Source organism: Dermacentor variabilis, chromosome 7 (assembly GCF_050947875.1).
Source record: "Dermacentor variabilis isolate Ectoservices chromosome 7, ASM5094787v1, whole genome shotgun sequence".
Taxonomy (NCBI): domain Eukaryota; kingdom Metazoa; phylum Arthropoda; class Arachnida; order Ixodida; family Ixodidae; genus Dermacentor; species Dermacentor variabilis.
Window position 1 is genome coordinate 35544923 of NC_134574.1, and position 26866 is coordinate 35571788.

Sequence of the window (26866 nt, forward strand, 5' to 3'; positions counted from 1 at the left end):
TCAGTGCTCCCTTCAGTTGATAGTCGGCGTTCGTGTTGTCCACTTCTCTACTCTTGTGTCCTGTCTGCACGCCTCACTTTATTTTGCATAATGAATCCTTACCAACTAGCTCAGATTTCTGTCGTTCTAAGCTGATTACTTCAATATACTCGTTTCATTCTTTCTCATTATAACCGTACCACGAGTATCTCAATGACAACTAACCTAGCATTTATTCCACTAGCTAACCGGCACAATGTCGCCAGTATCGCTATTTCATAAATGTTTACATTACGCCCCACTTCACGACGACTTCATACTGCGGCTACAGTACATTTCAAAGCACATTGATAATCGCAGTAAGGTAGCAATTTACTCATGTTACACGAAGTGTCTCTTTCAATCTTTCATGCCCCGTACATCTCAGGAACGGAACGACCTTCCTTTAAGTATGGTAGCCATCATCAATAGCAAACTTTTTTGCAGAACATTAGCGATCATTGTATACTCAGGAAAATCATTATGTTACAGAACTCACTGCATTTGTATGTGTGTTTACTTTACTCGACTACTTTGTAACCACTCCCCTTTTTAACTCGTTATAGGCCTGACGGTACTTTAAATAAAAGATAGAATTATAAACTTAAGTGTGCCTACCAGTGTTTCAGTCAACAGGAAGTATAATTTCCTCAAAATTGCATTGAGCGTTTTGGAAGATAATAAAATATTTGCATTTTCATGTAACAAATTAACCTTGTGAGGGAGCATCGGATACTTGGGGGAATGCCTGTTGAGCTGATTTGCGAAGACCAGATGACATAGTTTGTGCGCTGCAAGTAGGAGCTTGCTACATCGTTTCTCTTCTAGGTGTCATGACTATAACGACCTGAAAAAAAAAACAAGTTGGCAGTCAACATGTTACTTCTCCGGTTGTCACAATACGCCCTTAAATGCAAGTAAGGTTGTATGTAAAATTTTAGCATTCCTGCTCAGTACGATACAAAACTGTAGACTGATGCTTTCCTGATGCTAACACACCTCTGTTTGGTAAACCTGCAAAGATTTCATGGTGAGGCACATAGTTCAAGAGGACCTGTTATTATTACGGTAACCGTTGAGCTTCTTATGGCTTGGCATGGGCAACTTGCAGACGAACAATCTCTGTTTTGTCCGACTTCCTGAAAAGAGAATTGATGAAACCATGATAAACATTCAAGGAAAAAATGGTGAAACAAAAGTTCGTCAAATAAGTCAACAAATCACCTTTCTAGGTGAAGTGCTCAGACACATACCTTGGGAAGATTGTGGCCCAGTGGTGACACATTCACTGTTGACGTGTACGTCCAGAGACAATAGAGTTCAAAGGGGCGAACAAATATTAGCAACGTCTTTGAGGCTGTAGCAGAAATAAAGAAAGAGCCTCAGTTACTATGGCGGGAGTGCGCGTGAGTTTGTGATTCATGTATCACTAAGAAGAATGCACAAAACGCTCCATGACCGAAAAGCACACACACACAACAGTGTCTTGAGTGGGCATTTCTTCCACTGGTGTGTTTGTGTGGGCAGTGCTTAGTGAAGCCTTGATTAGAGGAAATTTTTTGCCAGATACTAGGTAATAAACACAGTAATTTTATAATGTAGAAAATGCGATTATTCCATCTATCACCGCAAGTACATTTGCACTAATTTGTTGTGAATTTATCGCAGCGTATCATTTATGTAGAAACAGCCAAAAGTACCTTTTATTTATGCTATACTCCATGGTGGGACTTTTAGCAACGTGGCAGAATAACAAGAGCCTTGTTTGAATTCCCTTTGAGAGCAATAACCTTATAATTATTATTTTCCACTTATAAGAAATGACTACGGGAATCTGTTTTATTCGCCTCACACGCAAATATATTCAAAGTTAAAAATGCGAAGCAGTGCTTCTTTACTCACCGGCCCACACACCCAGAGGCTGCAAGGTTAATTCGTCTTCGTCGGTAGTTTCCAACCGGACTGCACTCGGTTCCAGCGGCGAATTTTCACGTTAGTTGGCACATCTTTTAAAAGCAACACGTCATTACGCGGCCAGACGGAGCAGATCACTAACGATAGAAGCCGTTCATGCAGCCGTTGTGCCAGTGAAATGCCTCAAGTGATAGAAGTCACCCTCTTTAAATACGTTCCCTTGGTGGCTGCTATAGAATGTTGGAGGCATATTATTCATATCAAATTAAAACGAACCTCTCGTATGCTGCTCAAACAAAACGACCACCCCGTTCGCAAACATTACCGCCGTACAATTTGAATCGATAAACGGCACGTACTGTAATCTATACCAGTAGGCTGGTGCATATAACACGTCAGTGAGGTCAGAAAACCTTTATTCAAATAATAAAAGACAGACTTCAATAACAGAATTTCACTAAAAACAACTGTCTACTTATTTTGTAACAAGATGACATGTTAACTATGTTAGTCGGTTGTTTATTGTTATGGGGATGTTGGAAGTATAGACAATCCGCCGCGGTTGCTGAGTGGCTATAGTGTTGGGCTTCTGAGCACGAGGTCGCGGGTTCGAATCCCGGCCAAGGCGGCCGCATTTCATTGGGGGCGAAATGCGAAAACACCCGTGTACTTAGATTTAGGTGCTCGTTAAAGAACCTCAGGTTGTCGAAATTTCCGAAGTCCTCCACTACGGCGTGCCTCATAATCAGAAAGTGGTTTTGGCACGTAAAACCACATAATTTAATTTAATCCTTTTTTTAAGTGTAGACAGACTGTATTTACAATATATATATATATATATATATATATATATATATATATATATATATATATATATATATATATATATATATATATGCAGAGTCAATGTGGTTACGATGGCTGACGAACGACAACACGCAGCAGCCAGTTTCTTGTGAGATCTTCCTTTCTCTTGTTTTATCCTTCCGCAACAGGTCCCCGAGGTGCTTAAGCGCACTCTCGGCGCACGTTGGGCGAAGAAATGTCAGCGAAGTATGGCTTCAGTCGCGAGACGTACACGTTATCAATAGGCATCGAACTTGAGGATGGATCAAACTGTAACGGCTAGATCTCGTAATTGACGTATTTAACTTGACTTAACACTTCATAAGGCCTTGCGTAGCGAGAGAGAAGCTTCTGGGAGAGGCCGACCCAACGACATGGTGACCAAAGGAGCGCCCAAACACGTGGCGCGAACTTAACATCGCGATGGCACCGGTCATAACGCTATTTTTGTATATGCTGCGAGGCTAATAAACGAGATCGGGTGACTTGACATTCCATTGTGAGCGCGATCGATGACTTCACGAGCGTACTCAATTCCAACACGTGGCACAGAAGCTAGGATGGTGTCAAACAGCAATGTGGGGTCGCGACCATACAAAAGATAAAAGGTTGAATATCCTGCGGTGACATTTTGGAACGAGTTATACGCGAATGTCCCATAGGCCAGCATGGCGTCCCAGTCACGGTGATCCTCAGAGACGTACATCGACAGCATTTCTGTGAGTGTTCGCTTGAGACATTCTGTAAGACCGTTCATTTGTGGGTGGTAGGTGGTGGACAGCTTGTGCTCAGTGGCACAAGAGCGGAGGAGGTCCTCGACAACTCGCAACAAGAACGAGCGGGCGCGGTTTGTAAGTAACTGTCGATGTGCACCATGGTGGATAATGACGTCGTGGAGGAGAAAATCGGCGACTTCAGTAGCGCAATAAGTCGTCAAGGCCTTTGTTATCGCGTAGCGTGTTGCATAATTAGTAGCGACGGTGATAGACTTATTCCCTCAAGTCGTCGTCAGAAAAGGGCCATACAGGTCAAGGCCTACGCAAAAGAAAGGTTCAGAGGGAACATCAATTCGATAGAGTCGTCCGACAGGTGGCAGGGGAGGTTCGTTTAGGCGCTGACACACTTCACAAGGGGTGAAATAACGACGCACAGAGCGGTAGAGACCCGGTCAGAGGAACCGCCCTCGTAGGCGGTCGTATCTACGCAAAACTTCAAGGTGTCCCGCTGTCGGTGCATCGTGAAGTCGTTCGAGAACGACGGATCGCAGGTGACGAGGACGGACAAGGAGAAATTCAGGGCCATCATGGTTGATATTGCGATGGTACAGGATGCCGTCGTGCAGCCCGAAGATGCGGCACGTGCCGTCGGAGCTGCCACATTGCACTCCGGCGATGATGGGCTGTAAGGATTTGTCGCGTTGTTCAGCGCGCATGTCGGTCATGTCAGTAAAAGCCATCACGCAGGTCATAGGATCATCCGCAACCGGATCAGAAGGATCAGCGGGATTGCAAGAGAGGCAGTCAGCGTCCTTGTGCAGACGTCCAGACCTGTAGTTGACAATAAACAAAAAATCCTAGAGCCGAAAAGCTCAGCGACCAAGCCGTCCTGTTGCGTCCCGGAGGGAAGACTGTAAACAGAGGGCGTGGCAGTCAGTGATGACAGAAAACATGCGGCTGTACAAATATGGCAGGAACTTGGCGACAGTCCAAAGTAAAGCCAAGTACTCCCGCTCGGCGATGGAGTAATTTTTCTCTGGAGGTGACTTCAGGAGGTTGGCATAAGCTATCATGCACTCAGTAAGATTCTGCCGTTGGGCGAGAGCCGCACCAATGGCGCGGTCGCTTGCGTTAGTATCGACTTCGGTCGGTGCAGATGGATCAAAGTGGACAAGTATGAGAGGGGTTGTCAGAAACCCGATGAGAGCGGCGAACACGTGAGCCTACTCCGCACCCCATGAGAATGGCGTGTTCTTCTTTAGAAGATCTGTGAAATGCCGAACAACGTCGGCGACGTTTTTGACGAAACGGCGAAAGTAAGAACACAAACTGACGAAGCAGCGCACGTCAGAAGCAGAACGTGGCACAGGAAAACTGCGACCGGTGCGAGCTTTTTCCAGATCTGGTTGTACACCGGATGCGTCACGAGGTGTCCCAACACGGTAATCTGAAGGCGCTCGAATTGACATTTCGTGGAGTTCGGTTGGAGGCCGGCTTTTCGAAAAACCGGAAGAATCGCAGCGAGTTGGGTAAAGTGGCTGGTGAACGTAGGAGAAAAACGATAGCGCCATCAAGATAACAAGAACAGGTGGTTCATTTGTAGCCTCGCAGAAGATAGTCCATCATACGTTCAAATGTCGCAGGAGCGTCGCATAGACCGAAGGGCATGACAATGGACTGATATGAACCCTCAGGTGTGATGAAGGCCGTCTTCTCGCGGTGGATTTTATCAAGTGAAATATGCCTCTAGCCGGATCGACGATCAACGGACGAGAAGTATGTAGCTCCGTGCAAGCAGTCCAAGGCGTCATCAATGCGTGGTAGTGGGTACTGGTAGTGGGTAGACGTCTTTTCGCGTGATCTTGTTTAACTGGCGATAATCGGCGCAAAAAGGCCAGGTGACATATTTTTTTTTTCACGAGGATGACTTGGCGAAGCCCAAGGGCTGGCTGATGATTCGATGACCCCTTTGCTGAGCATTTTGTCCACTTTTGATTGGATGACTCTACGTACAGTATGCGGTATCCGATAGGGTCGCCGACGAATAGAATTCGTGCCTCCAGTGTTTATACGGTGGTGAACAACAGATGTTTGGCCTAAAGGCCTGTCGCCGAAATCAAAGATATCATTGTACGATTCGAGCAGGAGACGTATATGCATGGCCTGCGCAGAGGTGAGGTCAGGTGCAATAATTTTCGCGAAGTCATCCGTTAGGAAACCAGAGGTGTGAGCGGCGATCGGCCTTTTTCATGGCACGACGGCGCATGCGCTCTGCCCTAGTGGATTAGTCGCGAAACCTTCTGGAAAGTTCGCGCGCGTGGGCACTCAGCGGAAAGTCCTCCGAGAAGAAAAAAAAAAGCGCTCGCACGCACGCTGCTGCAAATACTCGTGCCGTGTACCGCGTTGAAATTCGGCCAGAAGCTCGACGTGGGTGTGGTCCCGAAATCGTGTGTAGCGTAAGACTTCAACTCAGCTTTAAAACATTAAGCGGCCAGGGCTTCGTCCAAGTGGTCTAGGCTGCACCGTCAGCCATGTAGTTCCCGCCTTTCATTGATGGCTAGCAAATTTAACGAAAAACGCGTGCGTTACACTTGGGCGACACTTAAAGACATGACGTCGCTGATGCAGTCTTCCTGCAGCGTGACCCTTACGCCAACGATTGACTGCATATTAAGCACAGTTCGCCACTGAAACCATCATACCAGACCGACAACGACGCAAGTATTTACAACCTAACCGACGAGCGCGAGTTGTACTGCGACGAGATTTTTCGACGACGGCACCGACAAAATCAGCGGGCCGATTCATCATTCGACCGAACCGCACGCGATCGGCCGTTAAACGCACAACAGGATAGCGACAGCGCCATCGCCTATATATATATATATATATATATATATATATATATATATATATATATATATATATATATATATATATATATATATATATATATATATATATTGCTACGGCATGAGCCGGGCGAGGAGAAGAGGAAGAAGAAGTGAGCTGGTGCAGCCTCAGGACGCCATCTTGACTTTACCATCCATCTCGTCCCTTGAATAAAGCCGGTTTAACATTAACCGTAACAGTTTTGTGGTGGAGGTGCTGGGTACTTCGACCAAGACGACGGAGCTGCTGCAGCAAGTGCCACGCCGGAGCCGACGCCTCGCTCGACTGCCTCCAACACCGCTTGAGATCCCGATGTCCCACAGCAGCGCCGAACAGCCTTCTCTGGCAGCTCCAGTGCGAACAACCGGCGCCTGGATGCATCAGATGGAGCCCCGCCCTTTCTCTGGAAAATTCGGCGAGGACGTGGAGGAATGGCTCACCCACTACAAGCGTGTGAGCTAGTACCACGGCTGGAACTCCACGACTCAGCTCGACAATGTGGTTCTGTTCCTCACAGACACGGCGCAAGTGTGGTTCGAGAACCATGAATATACGTTCACAACGTGGGACAGCTTCGTTACTCACCTCACAGAGTGCTTTGGCGATTCCACCACGAAACGGAAGCGGGCGGAGCAGACATTGCTTCAGCGCGCTCAAGTCCCAGGTGAGACCTGTACTACGTACATAGAGGCCATCCTGAAAGTTTGCAGAACGGTCAATCCTCGAATGTCCGAAGAGCACAAGGTTGGACACCTTCTCAAAGGCATAGCCGAGGATGTTTACAATTATTTAATCGGAAAGAAGAGTCTCGCCTCGGTCGCCGACCTCATCAAGCATTGCCGCACATTTGAGGCCTTGAAGCTGCGCCGTATCACGCCTGAGTTCGGCAGGTTAGCAAATGTAACAACGGTGGCAAGCGTTGAAGACAATGACAACTACAGTTTTCAATTTGACCTTGCGGCAACTATAAGGCAAATTGTCCGCGAAGAACTGGAACGACACACCAAAGGGGCGGATGTCGAACAGCTTGGTTGCGCTTCCAACCAACCTCAACAACATGCTTCTGCTGTGTCAGCATTGTCTGTCATGCCAGGCGTTGCAGACTGTCGAGTCGATCAGCTGCGACAGCACCGACGTACCTTTCCCGACGACATGAAGCACGATCAACAAACTCGTCGAGCTACCACCACGAATCGGAATTCGGAAGATCGCGTTTATTATTCGCAGCGTCCCAGGGTTGACTCCGAGGCATACAACGTCGGTCGCGCATCTCCTGTATGTTACAGCTGTGGCGCCTCAGGACACATTGCTCGTTTTTGTCGCCGGCGCCGACAGACAACAACATATGGCCCACCACCAACTTGGCCTAATTTTGGATGTGATAGTTATGACGACCGTTGGCCGATAGACCCTGCAAACACCACAGGCGCGCCACCTCGGAATACCTTCCGTCAGTATAGTAGAAGGAGTGGCTCGCCAGCTTCTGACCGCAGCCTGACGCCCCCTACCAGTCGCCAACGCCGTTCACCGTCACCACGGCGACGTGCTACGTCTCCACGACCGTCGGGAAACTAGCCGGCGCGGCCGATGGATGTAAGGTCGCCGGACAGTCTGTGTATCTGCGAAATACTCCTCTGCCTATTATGATGGTGAAGAACAAAGTGCGTGTGTTAATTGATAGTATACCTGCAACAGCATTAGTGGATACTGGTGCTACCGTTTCCGTCATGAGTGTGACTTTCAAAGAGAGGCTGGGTAGGAAAGTTATGTTCCCGTGGAATGATGGTGTGACGTTTCGTGGTGTCAGCGGAGAGTGCCTAGTTCCCCTTGGTATTTGTGTTGCAAGTGTTTTACTCGGAGGCGAAGATCTTAAAACAGAATTTCTCGTACTACCGCGATGCACTCATGATGTGATTCTCGGGATTGACTTTCTTCAGGATTGTGGTGCATCCGTTAACTGTGGCACAGGCGAAATTACTTTGAATAACGCGCTTCTCGCCACCCTTGCCGACACATCCTTACCAGTGAAAAACTATTGTGTTGTTTCGAACGATTTGCTGCTACCGCCTTGGTCGCTGTTACGTATCCCTGTCAACTTCGCTGCTGCCGACCTTTCATCGTTTGACGCGCAAGTCCAGCCACTTACGTCGAGCTGCGCAAAGAAAGATGTACTCGTACCACGCTCTGTCGTGAGAGTAGTGAATGGCGCCTCCAATTTGTGGGCTTTCAATTGTTCTTGCGTCCCTGCCGTTCTCCCGCGTGATATGAAGCTTGCTGAATTTGACGAGATTAGTTACAGCTCCATTACAGTTCTAAGCGAGGAGGAGCAGTCTCATACTAGCGATCCCCAAAGAAGCATTTCTGAAGAGCAGATCCTACGAATGATCAACAAGGCACTGCCCTCACATGAGCGCCGCGCTCTCGCACAAATTTTGTGGGCACATCTTTCTGTGTTCGATTTCACACAAGGCGACAAGCAGGCTTCACTCCCGCGTTCTCGTGCTCGCCACAGAATTGACACCGGATCTGCGCACCCCATTCGGCAAAAGCCTTACCGCGTTTCTTCAGCAGAGAGGACAGTTATTGCTGAACAGGTGAAAGACATGCTGCGGAAAAGTGTTGTCCAAGAGTCTTCTAGTCCGTGGGCAGCACCAGTAATCTTTGTAAAGAAGAAGGATGGATCGTGGCGGTTTTGCGTTGATTACAGGAAACTGAATGCGGTCACCAAAAAGGATGTGTGTCCGCTTCCTAGAATTGATGATGCCATCGACTGTCTACATTCCGATGCCTACTTTTCTTCACTGGATTTGCGATCGGGGTATTGGCAGATACCCATGCACCCAGACGATAAGGAGAAAACGGCCTTCATGACACCAGACGGTCTTTATGAATTTAACGTTATGCCGTTCGGCCTTTGTAACGCGCCAGCAACATTCGAACGATTCATGGATACTATCCTCCGAGGACTTAAATGGGAAATTTGTTTGTGCTACCTCGCTGATGTGGTGATTTTTGGCAGCACATTGAGTGAACATAACAGCCGTCTCAATCTTGTTCTGGATTGTGTCAAACAAGCCGGCTTGATCCTAAATTCCAAGAAATGTCGTTTTGGAGAAACCGAGACGTTAGTACTTGGGCATCTGGTCGACAAAAACGGTGTGAGGCCAGATCCACGGAAGATTGAGGCAATCAGCTCCTTCGAAGCACCGAAGTCAGTGCGAGAGTTGAGGAGTTTCTTGGGCCTCTGCTCGTATTTTCGGCGCTTCGTCCCAAGATTCGCCGACGTGGTGTACCCCCTAACATGTCTTCTCCAAAAAGCCGTCCCTTTCAACTGGACATCGGCTTGCGACGACGCGTTCCGTCAGCTAAAATTTCTACTAACATCAGGGCCCATATTGCGTCACTTCGATGCATGCGCACCTACGGAAGTGCACGCTTATGCCAGTGGCATCGGCATCGGCGCTGTACTTGTGCAACGTCATCAAGGAGCTGAACACGTTGTGGCTTATGCTAGTCGCTCTTTGACTAAGGCGGAACGCAATTACACTGTGACCGAGCAAGAATGCTTGGCAGCTGTTCTCGCGGTCCACAAATTTCGACCTTATATCTACGGACGCCCGTTCACTATCATTACTGACCACCACGCGTTGTGCTGGTTGGTGAATCTCCGTGACCCGAGTGGACGACTGGCACGTTGGGCTCTTCGACTGCAGGAGTACGACTTCGTTATTTCCTACAAGTCCGGGCGTCGCCACGCAGATGCGGACTGTCTCTCCCGCCTTCCTCTGACGACGACGGAGTGTGACGAAGACAATTTTGATGACTGTTTTGCTCCCATTTCGTCTACATTCCCAGACTCGATGACTTTCAAAGCAGAGCAGGAAAATGATATTGGTTTGGAACCTCTATTTGTGGCCGCATCGCGTTCTGGAGCCACCGGTCGATTTTGTGTCCGTGACGGCCTGCTTTACAAGACCAATTATTCGGTTAAAGGCGCACGCTTCCTTCTGGTGGTGCCGCAGAGTCTGCGAACGGACATACTGAGAGCCATGCACAACGATGTGACCTCTGGCCATCTAGGATTCATAAGAACTTTGAACCGGACACAGGAGCGTTTTTACTGGCCCAGAATGCGGGACACGGTCAAGCACTACGTCGCCAGTTGCGAACAATGTCAACGCTACAAGCGCCCTACGACCGCTCCGCCAGGTCTTCTCCAACCTCTGCCGCCGCCTCGCCTGCCATTTGAGCAAGTGGGTATCGATCTTCTGGGCCCATTTCCCCGATCATCTAACGACAACCGATGGGTGATCGTATGTGTCGACCAGCTGACCCGTTACGCGGAAACGGCGGCCGTGCCATCTTCAACAGCTGCGTCCGTTGCAACGTTTTTGCTTCGATTCATTATTCTTCGACATGGTCCGCCCCGTGTGATCATTAGCGATCGCGGTCGTCAGTTCGTTGCGGACGCCGTAGAAGAACTGCTTCGTCTCTGCAGTTCGCAGTTCCGTCATTCAACGCCTTATCACCCTCAGACAAATGGGCTTGTAGAACGTACGAACAGAACTCTAACTAACATGCTGGCCATGTACGTATCTTCCGATCACTAGGACTGGGATGACGTACTCCCCCTCATCACCTATGCGTATAATACTGCAAAGGATGAGACGACCGATTACAGTCCTTTTTATCTCCTTTACGCACGTTCACCGCTAAGCTGCATTGACACTATACTACCGTTTGACTTTCACAGCGAGTACTCTGTTGCCAAGACGCTTTGTCTTGCCGAAGAAGCCCGGCGTATCGCTCTGTGGCACCGGTCTTCGCACTGTGGCATCGCAAGACTGATCGAAAGAGCGCTATGACAGCCGACACCAGTCTGTCTCGTACGCCAAAGGAGACTTTGTGTGGTTGTGGACTCCGCAACGTAAACGCGGCTTATGCGAAAAGTTTTTACCCCAGTACACGGGCCCATTCGTCATTGTAGATCACTTGAGTGACTTGACGTACGTAGTGGCACGCTTGACGTCGACTGGTCGTCGGTCTAGCCGGACCCAGTTAGTACATGTTGCCCGTCTTAAGCGGTTTCACCCTACGCTTTCCGAGTGATTTGGACTTGCCCAGCGGGCTTCGTCTGGCAACCGGGGATTGCTACGGCATGAGCCGGGCGAGGAGAAGAGGAAGAAGAAGTGAGCTGGTGCAGCCTCAGGACGCCATCTTGACTTTACCATCCATCTCGTCCCTTGAATAAAGCCGGTTTAACATTAACCGTAAAAATATATATATATATATATATATATATATATATATATATATATATATATATATAGTTATTTTTGCTTGAAATGAGTCAAACATGCCTGCCCAGTTTAAATGCACAATCTTCAACCCTTTCAAGCCGCGCACGTGAAGTCTGAGCCAATGTTGATGCCGTTCAGTGGCGAAGGTTAAGCTTGGCGTTTTTGGGCGCTTTGGAGTTCGTGCGCCCCCTACCGGTGGTCCTGAAGTGAAATGTAAACAGCTCGGACGAAGGAAGCTGCCTTTATAGTCCAGTTCTGGCCTTAGCGATTAGAAATAAACTACACTTGACTTCGCACGGCGCGTACACAATAAGTGACAAGCGGCGACTTAGCGCTGTGCCAACACTCGGTACCATCACCGCACCCGTAAGCTGCCGTTCGCATTCCCTACGTAGGTGGGTGTGTCTGTGCGTGTTCTTATGCTGACACATTTGTCAATTTCAGAGATTCGCTGTTTACCTCTGCGTCAAACGGGAAACAAGAGGCGGTGCATTCGCTATTGTAAGAGTTATAGGACGGCCTCACCACTGACATCCAGGTGTAAGGTATGTGGTCGGGGTTGTAGGGATTAGACGTAGCATGAACTATGTGGTAGTGGGCGCATGCCGTCGTCCAAGTCACTCACGCTTGGGACGTAGTTGTAGGGAGCAACTTGCTCTCATCGAGAACTAGGAGTACAGGGTTTATTTACATACTTACATTAAAACAAGGGATACATTTCGACAGTCTAGCATGACTCCCAAATGGAGCACGCAAGACTAAGCATACAGCACACGAGGACCAAGCTCCAAACACACCCAGCACACTGCTCCCGAGCACGAGCATACTAGCAGGCGACAAAGTGCTGCCTAAAAAGCCTTTGTCCTCCCTAGATCCCTAGGAGAGGGAAAACTGCTGTCCAACCTTCGTCCAATCGCACAGGCCACAGTCGTTGGGGCGTAGTCAACCCGCCTTTGAGGAGGAGTGCTCAAACACTCACATAAGCACTTCGGATTCCCAGAAACCGAGTTGAGAGGGTCCTCGTAGCCAGGTCGTCATGCTTGCCCCAGCCGGCGCCTCTTAATTCCAGAGCTGGCTTTCTCTGGTAGTCGCCACGAGTGTCAGCAGACTGTGACGAATTCTGGGGGCCGAGGAAAAACGTACCCCAAAGCACCTTTTTGTTAGAGAAGCTGTTAGAGAAACTATTCGCACTTGTCGAACCGAAAATAAACAGTTGTGAGTAAGCGCTCGTGTGTCTCCCTTCACTGTATGCTTGTCGATTGTGCGCGCAAAATATTTCACTTTGAATTCGTACCAACTCGCCCAACTATCAGTTCTGCTGCACTTCCTATCAAAATTTTAATGCAAGCCGCTCAACTGGGAACTCCAAATTTTGACCCCAAAATTTTGTGCCGCCAAAGCGAGCGTTCAAATTCCCCCTGAGTTCTACCAAACCTGACCGCCGCGCTGCACAAGAGTAAAGGTTTACGCAGAACTGAACCGAAGGCTCTCAACCACAAATACCCGAACATAAATTAAGTAGCCTATGTTCACGAACAGCCTGTTCTTACCCTATCGCAGTGGCGTACTTATCGCACGTACTGGCGCCACTGAACAGTCTGGTCAACACCACAGATAAGTAATCACAATCGCGCTAGCTTTGTGGTCCCTATTCCGAACGCGTACTTAATTGCGTCGTACGCAACCGTTTCATCACGCCTATGCTTCTTCCTCTAGTCCATACAGGACACGTACCTTAAACGAACAACCAAACTTGCGTAACTTACGCACTCCGCAGAACCCTTAAGCAAATGCGTCTTCTAATTACTAGTTCTTCACCCGCGTACTGGAGAAGTCAGAACGCGGCCGCCCTCAACACACTCGAGCAACCCAGTCATAAACATTCTGCTTCCTTCCGTCCGCACAAGACACGCGCTAATGGACCTAAGAACGCTTCTCATTGCAAATTGTGCACTAACTGAATACCTACGTGCTTAACCTTAGGAAATTCGAAAACACTCACAAAAAAGAAGGTTAACTAATACACATGCGCGTTACCATAGGCCTCTCACCGATAACCTCGACACTTCAGGGTACTAAAAAAACCAGTCTACACATTAATTAACACTTCTGGAACCTAAATGTTTATATAAAACGCATCTTTCAAATCTCGGAGCTTAATCTCAAACCAAAACATAAACAAATCTCATACCATACATATTGAAAGAAACTATAGTTTTAAATCGGGAAAATTTTCATATGCTCAAAAATAAAAGAAAACACATTTCATTTCTATGGAAGCTGTCTTGGCCTCCCATTCCAAACGTTTACGACGGACTCGCACTTTTGAGCCGTACTCGAGATGGTCGCGGTACAGAAGCTATTCTGGCTATCCAGGAACAACAAAAGGACTGACACACTATCAGCTCCTTCAAGACGTTATAGTCTCCTGCCAATTTGCGACCTGGTGTCAGGATTTCATCACGAACTCGACTGACCGCGTCACGACTCCCTACCACTTCGTCTCGTCTTGCCACCTTGCGCTCATTCGCACTACATGCTGCACTCCGAAAAGAACGACGGTACGACGAGGAACGTAACTGCCCCGTGCCCTTTGTCCGCGTCCATGCAGAACATGCTTCTCGGTCTCTTTTTGACCGGTGACTCGAACGTCCTTCATGCGCACACGTCGTCAACGACGACCGCACCTTTCTTTTCCTCGCGCACTGGTTTTTTGCGACTGTCGCCATATTTGGCTGCGCTACATTATTCACCGCATTCCGATCTTTACGACGCTTATTTCTACGGCGCTTTCTCTTTGAACTCTCTTTCATGCCGCCTTCTCGCTCCTCGTGCTTGCCCGTACACATTTGGTCGGCCCGGATCGCTCTCCTATCCACACAGTCTGAGCGATTTTCGTATAAATCAACTCTCTCTTTGCCTCGACTGGCGGACAGCTCAACCGACTCTGGAACAATGTAGCAGTCTTTACTCGAGCTATGCAACTCGCACTCCTGCGAACTGCATTGCCCAGCTGACGCTGCGCATAGACACACAGCTCGTCGGTCTCGATCGCTGTCTCACCCGCACAGTCCGAATGATCGTTAACTAAATCACCCCTCTCTTGGCTACCTAGACTAGCGGACAGCTGCACCGATCCCTGAACAATGCAGCTGTCTTCCCTTGAGCTACGGAGCTCGCAGTCCTGCGAACTGCCCTCAACTGCATCGTCCAAATGGCAATTCACTGCGGTACGCAGATCTGACTTGACATGGGTGCTCGTGTCTGTCGTATCAGCAGTACTCCGTACTTCGTTAACGACCTCGTTAACATTACATGTGACACACACACGCGGTGACTGTGCCAATTCATTCACAGCTGGCCTAGCTGTTTCTACAGCGTTCTGTTGGCACAGCACCTCGTCGCTCTCACTACGGCCTTTAACGGCCTCTGTTAACACTAAGGCACCGTTAGCTGCTAGCACTTTGCGTTCACCTATGAACGTGCGGTTAACCTCGCAGGTACTACTCCTTCTCTCGGCTTTCGACCAAAATCTGCCATCGACTTCCTCCCACTTTCGCTGCGTCCAGCCTGCAGATGTCTCAAGCCGTTGTTGTCCTCGTTCGATTTCCTGCTCCAAACCTTGAATCTACTTGTTCAATGCAGAAGCGTACTGCGTCGTTACTTCTCTTAGGCCCTCATCCTGCGAAATTCTTTTCAGTTTCTGCCTAGCTTCTTCCTCTTTTTGCCTAATTTCTTCCTGTTCCCGTTTTTTGTTTAGAATTCGGTTACCAAGATGTTCGATGAATTTCAAATCATTGTTACTCTCGAGAATGGTTTTACGAATTTCTGCTTCCGTCAAATCCTCCTCTACGTTTATCTCGAGCTCTTCACACAACCACAACAGGTCAGCTCTCGTCAAACGCAATTGGACCATGGTCGCTACTTTAAGCTTTGGCTCTGCTGTCACACAATACTTGCTGCGATACCCACGCAAATCAGAATACAAGTAAGAGATCCCCAGCGATTCAAATCCATAAACACAGAGAAATTGAAGCCTGGTAAATCTTACAGCCAAAACAAAATGCTAACCCACTGAAGCAGCACCATATAACCAGTCCTTCTCCGCCGTATCCTGTCAGTTGCAAGAGGTGGTTAATCCCAAGTCGCCTCCGACTTCATCGGGATACCGGTCGGTCACCGTGTCCCAGAGTCCGTGAGCTCTCATTGCTGCCTACGAGTCGTAGGTCGATCTCACCGCTGTCACCCAGGTGTCAGAGTTGGAGGTCGTAGGGGGTACTTGGGAGGAACTAGGCGTACAGGATTTTATATACATATTTACATTAAAACAAGGGATATATTTCGACAGTCCAGCGTGACCCCCAATTGGAGCACGCAAGACGAAGCATACAGCACACGAGCAAGAAGCCCCAAACACGCCCAGCTCACTGCTCACGAGCACGAGCACACTAGCAGCCGAAAAACTACTGCTTAAAAAGCCTCTGTCCTCCCTAGATCCCTAGGGGAGGGAAAACTGCTGTCTAACTTACCTCCAATCGGACCGGCCACATTCGTTGGGGTGTAGTCGACCCGCCTTTGAGGAGGAGGGCTCACACACACACGTACGCACTTCGGATTCCCTGAACCCGAGTTGAGCAGGGCCTCAGTCACGTTTGGCCCAGCCGGTGCTTCTTAATTCCAGAGCTGGCCTTCTCCGGTAGTCGCCACGAGCGTCAGCAGACTGTGACGAATCCTGGGGCCCGAGGAAAAACGTACCGCAAAGCATCCTTTTGTTAGAGCAGCTCTTCTTGCTGCAAATAGACCATGAAGGCCACGGCAAGTCAACTAACAATACACGGTGCGCCAAACGTGGCCAGCCCTGCTGCCGTCGCCGACTCTCTGAAAAAGCACATGGTGGATTAACGTTAACGTAGTTTCCAGTTCTCGGAAGGAAGTTCATGGTCAGTTAGCGCTGTCGTCTTCGCCGGTTTTCTGAAGGGCGCCACCACCACGGGTTGATCGAAGCACATGCAGCGGGCTGAGATAGCTTTGCAGAGCATTAACCCTGCAGGCCGATCGTAACAGTATGTATAGGGCAGCATAAAAGCCCGTCTCGCTCAGTTATATCAACGGTGCCAGTGATGGCATCCGCGTTTTCAAGACAGAACACCACAGCCTATAAATGAGCGCTTATGCCGAGCACAGTTTGATCTGATAATGCTTTATGGCATGCGCAAACTGCAAGTATGATGGAGGTGAAGGAAGACGAGCATCAGTAATAAATTAAGAGCCCGTAATATACGTATCTGGATCACAGTTGCCATTGTTTAAGTGGTTCGGCCGCTCATATTGACTCGTCTCAGCGTGGAGCAACACGGCACATATGCGCAGAAATGTATGCTTTGCTGTGTACTGGCAATATTTTACATCAACGATGCATCTTTTCCATAATATTTGACGCTAACAACCATCTGTGGCTGTAGATGTCGATGTAAAGATGTGCACCGCGTTGATAAATCTGACGCGGAAGGCTGAGCTGGAAGACTTCTTGAATATGTGAAATGTCTGAATGATGTGTAAGAAGAATAGAAAGAGCGAGCTCCAAGTGCTGAAATCACCGACAACGAACTCCAAAGCAGCCGTGTCGGCCAAAGGAACTCAGTGTGCCTTTATCGACCGCACTGTTTCCACAACAGCGACCTCAGGCCTCTTCACCCAGCAGTCGGCGAGTGCTACATGCCAACAGGAACGACATACTGACATGCTGTCCCAGAGAAGTAATTAACAATTATTCGGCATCCACAAAACGTACAACCGATTCGCACTCAACGTGGGCGCATGTACGCAAATCAACCGGCGAATTCCCCGGCACCCTTTCAAAACGTTTCCAACGGCATGCGGCAGAAGGCAACAAAGGAAAACGAAAAAGGCGGATTGGCCCTAATAAACAACTCTCGGCATTCAAACTCTAGCACTAGAACTCAGACTCAAGCTCTAGAAACGCCTGCTATGAACATGCCGACCGGAAGCACTTGAAGGCACAGGCTGAAATTCAGAAGCGGAAGAAGGGCGCCGGTATAAGTAACCGCGACCAGCGTATGCGGCAGAGCAACGTTCCGGTTCCAAAGCACGTAGACAATGGGGCGAAGCCCATATTCAGCATCAGGGACCTGTGACTGGGCAGTCAAAGCTACGAAAGTGACTGCCTCGGGTGATAAACACACATCTTGAAGCCAGCACAAATGTGGTGGGGCGGCTGCTCGGAGCATCGGCGAGTTGCGGCAGTTTCAAATGAAGAACGCCGCTTGAGCAGTTGATGAGAGCAGAATGATTGGATAAAAAGTCCAATGCAAGGATAACGTAGTGAGGGCAGTTGTCGATCACAGCAATGGGAACAGAAGTAGGGTGGCCGCCTATACTAAACGCGCAGTACACATTCCAAGAACAACCAGCACGCCGCCTTCGGCCACACGAAGCACTTGTGCAGCTGCTGGCGTGAGGACCTTTACACGTCTTCGCCGCCTAGCACTCATCACCTGATACGTAGGCTCCAGTGTCAACGAGTGCTTGGACAGGTACGCCGTCTATTTTAATATCAATTGAACTTCTATTTGTGGGCCCAGACGGAATATTTGCTGCTAGTGGCACGCAATGCAGCACCATCTTCGAGGGCTGCATTTCTTAATTTTCCAAAAGGGTGCGGCCGAAAGCCCACGGGTGCGAAAGGCGACGCGTTTGCGGTGAACTAGACTGGTGTCCGCGCGGCGAGAATGAGCGATTGTACCACGTCTTCCTAGCAGAGTTGTCGGCGCTGTTAGGCTCGGCGGTGGGCGTAGCATTGCAGGCATTTCCATTAAAACGGCTCAGGTTGGTCAGCGTGCGAGGTGTTGAGGGGCACAAGTTTCGACAGGATCGGGTGGCATAACCAATACGGCGACAAGTGAAACATATCGGCTGGTCGTCCGCAGTTCTCCACTCAGTCGGGTTGCGATAACGCGGAGAGAAGCGTCGGGGGGGGGGGGGGAGATCGAAAAGAAGTAGAAGGGCGTTCGTTGGCTCTGGGGTTGGCGAAAGCACAGACAGAATGTAGGCCAATGTTTTCAAGTTCCTGGCGAACGATGGCTTGTGCGAGGGGAGTTAAAGAAGGGATAGCATCAGGGCCACGCAAACAGCAAGTTTTCGGGCGCCATCGCATCCAGTTCACGTCGAACGGTTCACAGGACGTCCTTTGCTGGCGACGCATGCTGCCGTGCGGGCTGACCTTCCCATGTCGACGTTGCGGCCGTATAGGGAAGTCTGGTGAATGGGTGCAGGACGCGTCGGATTTTGGCCTGCTCGAATTGTCGGCACTCTTTGATGATAGCATCACTTGTAGAGCAGCTTTTGCCCATGAGCAGGTTAAAGGCGTCGTCAGCATTTCCTTTGAGCACATGCCCTACCTTCGCAGTTTCTGTCATGCCGTGATCGGCTTTACGACAAAGCGCGAGCACGTCCTGGATATGCGAAACATAGGACTCTGTGGGGGATTGGGCACGAGAGGCCTGTTCATACTTTGCAGCAATTTTACGGCTGGATGGTTTGCCGAACAACAATTTCTCTTTGCATTGGTCCCAGCTGGTTAGCTCCTCTTTGTGGTTTTAGTACCACAACTTTGCCGTGCCTCTTAGGCAGAACAACAGGTTCGCAAGCATAAGTGTAGTGTCCCATCTTTTGATTCCATCTCACGCTTTCGTACATAGCCTCCTACTCTTCAATGTCGGGGCCATTGGTTCCGCAGGAAGTTCCGGGATCCTTGGGTTGCACAAGCACAACCGAAGGGAACAGCGATGTAGCTGGCGACGGTGACGTTGGAGGCAGCAAGGACGTTGATCCCGCGTGATCACCGTTACTCATGATGGGGACGGTGATGCGACGTCCACTGCGGAGCTCCATTTCCAGCTGTGGTACCCCGCACCTCCACCAATATGTTAAGGGAATGTTGGCTGTATAGACAGACTATTTACAACATATATTGCGAGACAGCTGTTGAGCCTCAGTGGTTTTATTTCACAGGTTGTGCGCTGAAGACGATGATGCTGGTCATGATGATGAATATAACAGATGAAGAAGATGAAGGGGTAATATAAAGCTCACACAATTTCTTCTGCGCGTGGAAGCGGCCAACCTGGCCGCTGGTTATGGCGGGAAAACGCCGCATGAAAAGCTTTAAACGCGAAACATGCACAACCTCTGTGGCACGGTAGCAGCCGTCCAAAGGCGGAACAACTGGAGTGACACGATAGTTAACTGGCGAAGTCTGTTCCCGAACAATGTAGGGCCCGATAAAACGGGACAGAAATTTCTCGCACAATCCAGGAGCACGAACACAGTAACAGGTGTCCACAGTAACACTTCGTCTCCAGGGTGGAAGGAAACGACACGGTGAGATGCATCATAGCGAATTTTGCGGTCTTGTTCACTGGCGTCGGTGTTGAGGCGTGCACGTTGGCGACACCGGGCAGTGCGCGAAATGAACTTCGCACACACTGATGTGGAAGAAGGCACGGGGGCACCGAAGAAAGAAACGTCGAGGAAAGAGATCGGTTGGAGACCATAGACAAAGAAAAAGGGCGAGTACCCCGTAGTGCGTTGGACGGGCGTGTTGTATGCCAAAGGGACGATTGGTAGAATGACATCCCAATTGGTCTGCTCAGGGTTGATGTATATTATCATGTCGGACAGCCTGCGATGAAAGCGCTCTGTGAGACCATTAGTATGAGGGTGGTAGCTGGAAGTCGTTTTATGGATGGTGTTGAACGCACGGAGAACATCGTCGAGAAGTTAGAGGCAAAGGTCCTGCCATGGTCACTCAAAAGAACACGTGGGGCTCCGTGCCGCAAAAAGATGGCTTCCAAGAAAAAGGCTGCAACCTCTTCTGCAGATCCCGAAGATAGTGCGGATGTTCCAGCGTACCGTGTCAAGTGGTCTACAGCTGTGACGATCCATCGTTTACCGCTAGTGGTTAAGCGTAGCGGTCCATAGAGGTCGATACCGACAACTGTGAAAGGAGCTTCAGGACACGGGACAGGTTGGAGCAGTCAAGCCGGAGGTGAGGCCAGTCGTTTGCGGTGTTGGCAGACCGAACAGGAAACCACGTATTTCGCTATGGTGGTTGCAAGTCCAGGCCAAGAGAAGTGGCTGTGAATTCGCTCATAGGTTTTATGGAAACCAAAGCGACCGGCAGTGGGATCGTCGTGAAGGGTCTCCAGCATCTGGGCACGAAGTGATCGGGGAACGACAGGAACCCAATGGTGTCCTTCGGGATGAAACACGTACCGGTATAATATCCTATTTTCGATCTTGAAGTTCTCCAACTGCCGACGGAGCCGAGCGTTAGGTGTGCGAGATGATCCGCGAATACGTTCCATAACGGAGCGGCAGTAGGAGTCATTACGTTGGCTAGAGGCAAACGTATGAGAATGGCTGGAAGGGAGCCGGTCGAGAGCTGCGAATGAAGGGAATGCAGGCGACGCGCCCTGCGGTTCCCTCACGGAAGGTGGTAAGCAAGCAGCGTTTGAAAACAGTGGTAGGGGACAACGAGAGAGAGCATCGGTATCCTTGTGTTTCTTTCCAGACTAGTAGGTGAAGTCGAAGTCGTATTCTTGTAAGCGGAGTATCCAACGGCCGAGACGTCCCGTTGAATTTTTTAGCGTCGCCAACCAGCACAAGGCGTGCTGATCAGTAACGACCGTAAAGTGGCGACCGTGCAGATAAGGCCGAAATTTTTGGACGCACCAAACAACGGCGAGACACTCTTGCTCGGTAATCGTATAATTTTTCTCTGCAGCTGTTAGCGTGCGACTTGCGTATGCAACCGCACGTTCTTCAGAATTTTGCTGACGTTGCAGAATAACAGCGCAGATACCGTGTCCGCTGGCCTCAGTATGTAGAAGAGTGGGTGCGGTGTTGTCGAAATGAGAAAGCACAGGTTCGGACGTGAGGGCACGCTCGAGGGCATCCAAAGCAGTTTAGCATTCGTCCGACCATACGTAGGGAGCTACAAAAGGAAGGAGTTGATGGAGCGGCGCCGCAATGGCGGCAAAGTTACGTACGGAGCGCCGGAAGTACGAAGCTAGGCCAAGGAATCTACGCAAGTCTTTGGCCGTTGAGGCCTGGGGAAGCGGAGGAGAGCGGTAATCTTGACGGGGTCGGTTCGAAGGCCCTCCTTGCTGACAAGGTGTCCGAGTACTTTAATGGTTTTGCTGGCGAAGTGACACGTTTTTGTATTCAGCTGAAGGTCAGCAGCTGAGAGGCATGTCAGGAATTCGTCGAGGCACTGCAAGTGCTGATGGAAGGTCAACGAATATATGATGATGTCGTCAAAGTAGCATAAGCAAGTCTTCCATTTTAGGCCCCGTAGTACGGTGTCAATCATCCGCTCAAATATGGCGGGAGCATTACATAGGCCAAAAGGCATTACGTTAAATTCGTAAAGTCCATCAGGTGTGACAAGGGCAGTTTTCTCCTCGTTTGCTTCGTGAATGGGGATCTGCCAGTATCCGGAGCGTAAATCTAGGCTGGAGAAATACTCCACGCCTTGTAATGAATCTAACTCATCATCGTATCGGGGCAGTGGATATACATCTTTGCGGGTTATTTTATTCGAGGCGCGGTAGTCTACTCAAAATCGCACTGAGCCGCCTTTTTTACGCACCAAAACGGCAGGTGACGACCAAAGGCTTGAGGATGGGCGGATTATGCTACGTTTCAGCATGTCGGCAACGTGGGTATCGATGATCTGGCGTTCAGCGGAAGAAACGCCATATGGCCGCCGGCGCATGATAGAAGTTCCATCTGTGTGTATTCGATGAGCCGTCGCAGAAGTCTGTCCCAGAAGAGGAGAGTGGACGTCGAAGAAGTCTTTATGCTTGGATAACAACGCCCGTAACTCCCCCGTCTGCTGTGGCGTTAGATCGGAGCTGATGGTACTAGCGAAAACAGAAGCAGGGAACGGATCTCTAGCTGTGAGGGGTTGTGAAACAGTAGTAGTCGAGGTAAGCAGAGAGATGGGCTGAGTATCCAAGACGCACATGAGAACGGCGCCTTTAGAAAGCCGGACTGGCAGAGTGGTTGTGTTGAGTACAGCCAAAGTGGCCGTGCCGTCGGTGAAGCGAACAAGGATGGGTGCCAGAGCAATCCATTTGGATAAGCAACGGGCTGACGGTACAACAAAAAAGTCACCATCGGTGATGTTAGAGTTAACTACAAGAAGTTGTTCGCTGCCAGGTGGCACCATACAGTCGTCAGCAGTTCGTAAGCGAAGGCGCGGTTCGGGCACGTCGTCGGAATTGTCAGTCTCTGTCAAGTTAACGAGGCGTTCACGGCACGAGATGAAAGCAGACGCCGAAGAGAGAAAGTCCCACCCTAGTATAAGCATGTGAGCACATGAAGTCAACACTGCAAACTGGATGTGGTGGCGTATCCCGTCGATCGAAATTTCAGCTCATTGCGCCGATGGCCGAATCACCAACATTAGTTGCACCACGAAGAAAAGCTTCACTGTAAGGCGTAGTATCTTTGCGTAGACGAGAGCACAAGTCAGCGTGAATAATAGAAATAGCTGCTCCCGTATCAATCAATGCTAGGACTGGTACACCTTCTACAGACACGAATAAAGTATTGGCCGGGTACGCTGGAGGAATTGTAGTCTGAGCGAGCCGTGCAGCTTTCCCTCCAGCAACTGCATCATCTAGTTTTCCGATCGGTAGTCAAGAGTGCGGGTGCCCGGTTGCAGGGGTGATGTCGAGCGTCGGAGAGGGGAGGGCGAGCGGCGGCGCCCTGGACGGTAGTTGCGAGGCGCTTCGGCGAGTTGCAGAAAGCGAACGTGGGGAGAGCCGGCGCTGGTAAGGACTCGGAGGAAGCAACGGGCCTCTCTCATGAATATCGTAGCCACGGCGTTCGTCCTGTTGTCGTCTTCGGCAAAAACGCGATATGTGCCCGCGAATACCACCATAATAAGAAATGGGGCGGAGCGTAGGTCGGGTAGTGTAAAATGCTGTGGCAGGCGGTCGCCAGATGGTTGGGGGAATAGCAGGAGCAGGAGGCGCTGTCCGAACGAACGCTGGTTGTATAGCCGCAACCTCAGCATACGAGGTGGATGGAGAAGGAGGGCCACAGCTCGCAGCGCAGGTCATGGAGAACAGCTCCTCTTTGATCATGTCGCGCAGGCCAGGAACCGAAGGCTGAGGCTGGAGAACGGGAGGACTGAGCAGGCCACATGCTTGGAGCTCTTCGCGTATGAGAGTCCGAATCAACATACGCAGGTCCATATCCGACGAAGGAGGTGCGTTACCGGTGACAGGTTGTAAACGGATGGCCTGCAGTGCGTCCAGGTGTTGGCAAGTGGCGATCACATCGTTAATGGTATTTGGATTCTTGATCGCCAGTGCGTTGAACGCGACGTGGGCAATGCCCTTTAGGATATGACGAACACGATCAGATTCCGTCATGGTGGCGTTAACACGGGGACAAAGGGCGAGGACGTCCTCGATATAAGAGGTGTATGTTTCCCCGGGAAGTTGCGTGCATCCATCAAGCTTTTTCTTGACGACCTCAGAGCGGACGTTGGCAACGCCGAAAATCTGCCGAAACTGGTGTTTGAATGCCGCCCAGTCAGGCAAGGTGCTCTCGTGGTTGAGAAACCAAGTCCTGGCAACGTCAGTGAAGTAGAATGCGACGTTGCGAAGCTTGTGCATATCATACCACCGGTTAGACTCACTCACGCGGTCATAATTGTCCAGCCTGTCATCAACGTTGTCACTACGAAGGCCAGCGAACATGGTGGGATCGCGCTGCCGCGTGCTGACGGTCCATGAAGGAACGGCCGGTGGGGCAGAGACGGTGACGCCGGAGGCTCCTAGAGGATCTTCTTGGGGCATGCTGGAGAAAAGGCCCGACCCTGTCCGCGAAATTTAGCGGCATGCTCCCCCTCCCTCTTCCCCGCCCACAGCACTTTTCCTATTACCCAAATCAGGCGGTAACCGCAAAAATAACATTATTAGCGTGTAAATTTATACTTTTCCCTCCCGTATTATTGTGGAATGGCGAATGCCTAATTCCTTATTGAACTGAAATAAAATGCTTGTTTCGCTGCAACTATGTATATTGTCAAGTTGCACTTCAGTTGGCAGTGAAGTTTCATGAGTAAAACGGGTTCAGCAGTGAAATAAACGTTACCACATACATTTGAAGATTAAATTAATTAATTATGGGGTTTTACGTGCCGAAACCATGAGGAATGTCGTAGTGGGGGACTCCGGACCACCTGGGGCAATCGAAAATGCGGCCACTGCGGCCGGGATTCAATCCCGCGGCCTCGTGCTTTGCAGCCCAACATCATAGCCACTAAGGAACCATGGAAGGTAGACTTTTGAAGAGTGAAATGCTGAGACTCTACACACTTTATCCATGTCTGTTGAACACCTCATTGCTGTCGTCGATGAAAAGACTCTTCAAGAACAACAGACGTTCCGGAGGTATCAAGTACGACGCCATTTTGAAAAGACCGCATGACGACAATTTTGTTTGCTTCTGTGTTTGGCTGGCGGAGTAACACAACCCCGCGTGAACCGTGTGCCTTGGTTGTCAACTGCTGTTTCTTTTAAGTTGTATGCTACCACAGAAATCTTTATTTTACACTTTCGCTTTTTTAATTGTTCGTGGCAGTGTTTTACTACGCTTCTTTCCTGCGCGAGTGCATTTGATGTGGATCCTTGTTTGCCTAGTAAAGGAGTGGTGTAACTCACAGGCGTACCTGTGAGATACACCTTATTTTATTTCTCTTTTGCGGGTTTACGCGTCTTTAGGGCGAATGGCGGGCGTTATTAACAATTGTACTTGTAAAGTTACCCCCCCTCCAGATTGGCTAGTTACCCAGAAAAGTTACCTAGAAAAGGCTAGAAAAGTTACCTAGGGCTGCCCCCCCCCCTCTGCAATAATATCCTGAGTAGGTGTCTGGTGCGGGGCCTGACAGAAGTATACAGCTTCGCTGTGAAAATTAAGGAAAGACAGGTAGGTCGAACGAACGCAGCTCCGGTTTTCTACTCTACGCCGTGGATATGTAATTAAAAGAAAGAAAAGACAGGGAGGGAAGTCAGACAAAATTGTTCGCTAGCAGTGCGATGTGCAGGTGTCCATCACGGCTAAAATGGGTAACTGAGGCGACTCACTTTCGTAAACGGTAGCAATGATCACATCAGTTTGTATGCCTGTGACGCGTGTGGCCATTATTAAGGATCTTTACCTCCGAAAACGCTGTTATCTGGTTGGTTTATCACACTCCAAAGAACGTCGTGTTTACTGTCATAACAATCACAAAAGGACAAAACGCGTTGGTTGTTTTTTTGTACAGTTGCATGAGTCACAGGTGTAAGGTGCCATATTAAAGCTTATCGGGTGCGACAGCGCTGCTACCAACGGAGAAAGCAAGATACAGAACTTCAACCTCACCGTCAAATTCGTCCTGCAACCCTTCGGCAATGGCGCTCATGGCACGTTCGCGTTTGTCCTTGTCGCGGTAGTCGGGGTGGCGGCTATCCCACAACAGCCTGTTCTCCTCGTAGAGGCCGATCAGTCGTGCCTCCTTGTCCGATGTCCAGCGCTGGTTGTGACGGTCCGTGAAATATTTATCCATGGTCATGTACAAGTAACCTTTCGCTCTGGCACGCCTGTCTTCTTTGAAGCAAACATACTCAGCTTCCGACTGGAAACTTAAGGAACGCCTAGTAGCTAACGCCGGGAGCGTCTCGCACAGCCTGAGCCGTGAACTGCCGGTATGGAGCGCGCGCGTTGCGTTTCGAGCGCAAGACGCGCGATCCGGACCAGCCGTGCTTGAGCTATGTGGCCTATTATTGGCGTGGCTGCATGGCAGACAGCCTAAAGTCTGAGAGAAGACGTCGCTGTCGCTCGCTCAGCCGGCTTTCTTGGCGTATGCTTCTGTTGCACTTGCGCATCTGTCGTAAACGGTCGTCTGCATGAACAGAGCTGGGAGAGCTGAGAATTGCCAGCACAGAACTCTAGAAAATTCAATGACTTGTTTCCTAGTGCACAGGACAAAAACTTTCATTTCTATTTGTTCTATCGACAGCTTCAAAGCTAATGGTAACGAGATTGTTTTGTCGAAGATTCCATTTATAGATTTCTAAAAAAATTAACCGTGCACGT

The 26866-nt window shown here is 49.7% G+C and overlaps 1 protein-coding gene across 4 annotated transcripts in view; it reads right to left on the reverse strand.

Moving 5' to 3' along the window:
• LOC142587403 (uncharacterized) overlaps positions 1 to 26536 on the reverse strand; it is a 93565-nt gene extending 67029 nt beyond the window's left edge. For 3 of the 4 annotated variants that reach the window (XM_075698397.1, XM_075698395.1, XM_075698393.1), the window contains exons 1-3: positions 26153 to 26536; positions 1272 to 1375; positions 1073 to 1157 (exon numbers count right to left, since the gene is read on the reverse strand). In XM_075698397.1, the coding sequence (XP_075554512.1) occupies positions 1073 to 1157; positions 1272 to 1375; positions 26153 to 26342 (379 nt within the window). In that variant the 5' untranslated portion in view covers positions 26343 to 26536. The remainder of the gene's footprint in view (positions 1 to 1072; positions 1158 to 1271; positions 1376 to 26152) is intronic. The other variant, XM_075698396.1, reaches the window with a different exon arrangement.
• Positions 26537 to 26866: the final 330 nt, after the last annotated feature.